A 6,000-nucleotide genomic window follows, 5' to 3' on the forward strand; every position below is an offset into this window, starting at 1 on the left:
CGCACGCACACCAGTGTGTCGCGGTAACGTTGCGAAAGTCAGCAACAATAAGTGGTGCAGCGCACGCACACCAGTGTGTCGCGGTAACGTTGCCAAAGTCAGCAACAATAAGTGGTGCAGCGCACGCACACCAGTGTGTCGCGGTAACGTTGTGGAAGTCAGAAACAATAAGTGGTGCAGCGCACGCACACCAGTGTGTCGCGGTAACGTTGTGAAAGTCAGCAACAATAAGTGGTGCAGCGCACGCACACCAGTGTGTCGCGGTAACGTTGCCAAAGTCAGCAACAATATGCGGCGAGGCCGTATCCTTTCAATATAAAAGTTTCAGTTCGGCGGTTACCTTTCAAAATATCAATTACATTTTTTATATTCTTGCAAAAGTCCCATGACCCCTTAAAATCATCCTACGACCCCCATGGGGAGGGGTTGCGACCCACCAGTTGGGAATCCCTGGTCTAGGGTCTACACCAGAAGTTAATGGTTATCTGTAGTAGGAAGATGATCACATGTTGGCAGGGGTGGAGAGATGTGGATTAGTGAGGAAGGGGGTTCGAGGTAAGGTCACATGAAGGGAGAAGGAACAGTTTATTGCCCGTATCACTTAACTTCCTGCCTAGTAATAAAGATGTAATGTTTAGAGGAGAGACTACCCAAATTGGGGTATACACATACTATCACTGGTGGAACCATGTCTTTGTCTTATGCAGCTGTATTGACCCAATGGGGTGAATAAACTTGGTTGGAGCTTTCATACTGTGTCTCAACTTCTTACTCTGATATTTACAACCTAACAAGACCAAAACACATTAAGAATTAGGCGGTAGGGGCACATTTATACTTATCACTGACATGCATTATAAATACATAACCTACAACACAAGCAAGGATTCAAATGTGACACTCACCCTGCACGTGCATGACCTGTCACTAAGGAGTTGAAAACAGCCTCTGTGATTGGCAGGTCCTTGCTCTTCATGAAACCCAGGATTGTACTGAAAGGGAGTGTGATGAGGACACAATAAACAGTCCTTCACTTCACATTACTCCGATATCAAGTCTCTGTCTTAATAAACTGGTAAAAGTCTGTCTTACCTGGCACCCTCAATGTCCCCATCATGGCAGTAGGCTGCAATCAGTCTCTGAAAGGTCACCTAAACAGGAGGAGAGCTGTCATCAAGCTTTCATCTATATCGAAGACAATCTTATCATGACGTAAGTGCTAAGTTACAATATACAAAGAAAGACAGCTAAAAAAGAAAAGCGAGAACAAAGTTCCAGTTTTTTTCCCCCGTAAAAGTCATAAAGAACATCAGGATAATAGATAAGATGCAGTGAATCTACTCACTCTGTTGGGCTGCACGCCGGCTGCCTCCATCTTGGCCAGGAACTCTGTGGGGGAGAACTTGAACTCGTTCTGCAGGTATACCTTGAGCAGTGCGTTGTAATGACTGGCATCGTATGAGGCACCTTGACAGTAAAAAAGGAACATTTACTAATCACCAACATGACCATAAACTAGTCAGCCAATTAATTTTATCATCTCAATACCCTATTTTTCTTCCTACAGCACTGTTAGTTTCAGTCAGACCTCCATCACCCTCCATTTTCATTGTCTTCTGACCCTCCTACATCCACTGATATTTTTTTCCCAGTGCCCTGTCCCAATAATGCCCTCTGGGTTTTGGTTCTATGCCCGCAGCCTTATACCTAGCTCCTGTAGCTTGTCCCAGATTCGGTGGGCCAGCTCAGTGCGTTCCGCCAGGGGCATCTCAGGCAGTAGAGAGCCACAGCTCCGCAGGAGGAGCAGGGCCTGGTTCCCACTAGGGTAGCCTTGAGAAAGAGAGAAAAAAATATAGAAGTACAAGCCATGTGTTAGTTGGAGGGTAAGCATGTCAAGACGTAGAAGAAAAAAAAAATTAAACAAAAAAAGGAGTGAGGTGCTAGTCTGAGATTCTCAAAGGAAGGAGGAAAGTGGTCAAGTTGCTTAACCTGTTGAGTGTAAGGGGCAGTATTTTGATGTTTGGATGAAAAACGTACCCAAATGAAACTGCCTATTTCTCAGGCCCAGAATCTAGAATATGCATATAATTGTCTGATTAGGATAGAAAACACTCTAAAGTTTACAAAACTGTCAAAATATTGTCTGTGAGTATAACAGAACTGATATTGCAGGCGAAAACCTGAGGAAAATCCAACCAGGAAGTGCTGTTTTTCCTGAAAGCTGCCTTCGCTCCATTTAAAGGGATATCAACCAGATTCCTTTTCCTATTGCTTCCACATGTTGTAAACAGTCTTTAGACATAGTTTCAGGCTTTTATTTTGAAAAATGAGCGAGAAAGATCACATCACGTCATTGTATGGCTGGGTGCCAGCAGCGTTTTGCATGCGCGACAGCTTGGAGCAGACATTTTCTCTCTCTTTCCTATTGAAAAAGCTACGGTCTTGTTGAAATATTATCGATTATTTATTGTAAAAACAAGCTGAGGATTGATTATAAAAAAACGTTTGACATGTTTCTACGAACTTTACAGAATTTTCGTCTACCCCGTCATGACATCTCGAGCCTGTGGATTTCTGAACATAACGCGCCAACCAAATGGAGGTATTTTGGATATAAAAATAATCTTTATGGAACAAAAGGAACATTTATTGTGTAACTGGGAGTCTCGTGAGTGCAAACATCCAAAGATCAAAGGTAAGCAATTCATTTTATTGCTTTTCTGACTTTTGTGACCAATCTACTTGGCTGCTAGCTGTTTGTAATGTTTTGTCTGCACTGAGAGATGTCCTTACATAAACGCTTGGTATGCTTTCACCGAAAAGCTTTTTTGCTATATTGAACTTGTGATTACATGAAAATTAAATATTTTTAATAATTTAATTAGAATTTGGCGCTCTGCAATTCAGCGAATATTGACGAAAATGATCCCGCTAATGGGATGGGTGCATCAAGAAGTTAACTATTTACCTGTCCGGCAGATGTCGTGGAAGATGCGCAGCAGCAAGGTCTTGGTGATGCGTCCCGTCCTCCTCACTGAACTGTCAAGCTTTGCCAGGGCCCAGTCAAACTGCTGGGCCTGCTTAGATCGCACACCCAAACTGGACTCATCAGTGGGTAGCCCCCGCTGCTCTGTAACCATGGCGTAGTGACGTACCCCTGCATAGGGCCACACACACCTAGTAGAGGGAAGACCGGGCAATGGGTTATATATGGTTTATGGCAATAGGCTATAAGGTTTACAGCAAAGATAAAGTTTTGGATCTCCCATTAAAGGCCACGGTGCCACAAGAATGACCTTGACCTGAGCACCCCTGCTTCCTTGCCTGATCCGAAAGGCACTCATCACCCTATACAGGCCTGTGGGCCTAAGTGTAGTCACCAACTCCTTCAAATCACATAATCGAACCCCTCCCGGGCTAGCTAACGTTATTTTAATGGAGCAGAAGATGGCGTCAAGCCCTCAGATTGTAGCCATCAGTTCTTTGTATATTCAATGTGCAGAATCAGGGTTACTAGTTTAAATACAATTAGTTAAGTCGTCCCATACAACATAGATAGCTAGCAAACGTTACATGATTTTGTTATAATTAGCTATGTGAATTGAACGTCATTAGGACTTATGCAAGGAGGCCATATTTTTATTACATACTAGATTGTTGACTAAATAATACAGGCTAATACCAGTATATAACATACATACACACACACACATCAATACATTTGCTCTCATGATAACCGGTCATATTAATGTTTAGGTACATTACTATGACTGTCATTAAAGCTCAATGACAACCGTAGGATGCCAATCCAGCATGGACCGGCTAGCCAGCATTACGCTACCTGTGTACACTGTATGGGCCTGGGACGATTTGTCTTGAACAGACTCCGGAGCCTTTACCACCGATCGCTCCACTGTACAGTCGACTGAGCTGCGGTCCATTTCTGTTCGTCCCTGTTCTTTGAAGAAAGCCCGATGGCGAACATTTCAGAAGTCGTGCAGATCTCAAGAGCGCAGCCATGTTTAACCTAAAGTGCGAGGAATGGAAGGGCATCCGCACCACGTGACGGGTTCAAAGGCTAACGGTCGAGAACAAGAGATCAGTAGAGGGGTTTTTGCTTATTGTCAAATTATATTATTCTCCCAGTTTTAACCAATCTGAGAAGTGTTATAATTTTACATGATAGACATTTGTAAATGTACATATTATGACCATTACTTGCCTATTTTCTATCTTACATTGCATTTTCTGGATTTATTATACGGCAACACCCCCAACGATACAGTTATTCACCTCCGTTTCGTTACATGAGCACAAGCACGAAGCGTCTTAGTCTAGTCATGAATGTATACTGAACAAAAATATAAATGCAACATCCAACAATTGAAAGACTTTACCGAGTTACAGTTAATACAAGTTAAACAGTCGATTGAAATTAATCAATTAGGCCCCTATGGATTTCGCATGACTGGGAATACAGATATGCATCTGTTGGTCACAGATAGTAAAACATATTTTTTTTAAAGTAGGGCTATAGATCAGAAAACCAGTCGGTCTCTGATTTGACCACCATTTTGTCTCATGCAGCACAACGCATCTCCTTCGCATAGAGTTGTTGATTGTGGCATGTTGTCTCACTCATGGCTGTGAGAAGTTAAAGGATATTAACGGGAACTGGAACACACGTCGATCCAGAGCATTCACAAATGTTTTTATTTAACCAGGCAAGTCAGTTAAAGAACGAATTCTTATTTACAACGACAGCCTACCGGGGAACAGTGGGTTAACTGCCTTGTTCAGGGGCAGAACAACACATTTTTCCTTGTCAGTTCGGGGATTCAGTCCAGCAACCTTTCAGTTACTGGCCCAACGCTCTAACCACTAGTCTACATGGCGCCCCAAACGTGCTCAATAGGTGACATGTCTGATGAGTATGCAGACCATGGCAGAACTGGGCCATTTTCAACTTCCAGGAATTGTGTACAGATCCTTGCAACATGGGCCTGTGCACTATCATGCTGAAACATGAGATGAAGGCGACGGATGAATGGCACACAAATGGGCCTCAGGATCTTGTCACGGTATCTCTGTGCATTCAAATTGCCATTAATAAAAAGCAATTGTGTTCGTTGTCCGTAGCTTATGTCTGCCCATACCATAACCTCACCGCCACCTTGGGGCACTCTGTTCACAACGTTGACGTCAGCAAACTGCTCGCCCACACGATGCCATGAACGTGGTCTGCGGTTGGGAGGCCGGTTAGACATACTACCAAATTCTCTAAAATGACATTGGTTCATTTCTCGTATTGTAGAGAAATTAACATTCAATTATCTGACAACAGCGCTGGTGGACATTCCTGCAGTCAACATGCCAATTGCACGGTCCCTCAACTTGAGACATCTGTGGCATTGTGTTGTGTGACAAAATGGCACATTTTAGAGTAGCCGTTTTTTTGTCCCCAGCACAAGGTACACCTTTGTAATGATCATGCTGTTTAATCAGCTTCTTGGTATGCCACATTTATCAGGTGGATGGATTATCTTGGCAAAGAAGAAATGCTCCCTAACTGGGATAAAAACAAATGTGTGCTCATAATTGGAGAGAAATAAGCTTATTGTCCGTATAGAGCATTTCTGGGATCTTTTATTTCAGCTCATGAAACATGGGACCAACACTTTACATGTTGTTTATATTTTTCCTCAGTGAAAACTGTATATGGAGTGTGCAACTCTTTGTTTTATAGCTAAAAGTATGCTTGAAACACATTATAAATACACTTTTTTTGTAAAGAAAATACAGGAATTCTAATTCAAATACCATTTTAGTGTACAGTATTTCTAATTTATGAGAAATATACATAAAAATATATATTTTATATGTACTAAGAATATACTTAAGTAAATAAAAAGTGTCCCAATTTAGATCATTTTAATAATTGTAAATGTGTTTAATATACTTCATGCTAATAAAATACAAATAAAATTGACATAAATACAT

At 41.9% G+C, this 6,000-nt stretch overlaps 1 protein-coding gene across 1 annotated transcript in view; it reads right to left on the minus strand.

Moving 5' to 3' along the window:
- The window catches only part of lrpprc (leucine-rich pentatricopeptide repeat containing), a 72,798-nt gene extending 68,739 nt beyond the window's left edge, over positions 1-4,059 (minus strand). The window contains exons 1-6 of the mRNA XM_036956116.1: positions 3,842-4,059; positions 2,969-3,177; positions 1,708-1,830; positions 1,346-1,467; positions 1,093-1,151; positions 906-992 (exon numbers count right to left, since the gene is read on the minus strand). Coding sequence (XP_036812011.1) covers positions 906-992; positions 1,093-1,151; positions 1,346-1,467; positions 1,708-1,830; positions 2,969-3,177; positions 3,842-4,053 — 812 coding nt within the window. The 5' untranslated portion in view covers positions 4,054-4,059. The remainder of the gene's footprint in view (positions 1-905; positions 993-1,092; positions 1,152-1,345; positions 1,468-1,707; positions 1,831-2,968; positions 3,178-3,841) is intronic.
- Positions 4,060-6,000: the final 1,941 nt, after the last annotated feature.

Source organism: Oncorhynchus mykiss, chromosome 20 (genome assembly GCF_013265735.2).
Source record: "Oncorhynchus mykiss isolate Arlee chromosome 20, USDA_OmykA_1.1, whole genome shotgun sequence".
Lineage (NCBI taxonomy): Eukaryota > Metazoa > Chordata > Actinopteri > Salmoniformes > Salmonidae > Oncorhynchus > Oncorhynchus mykiss.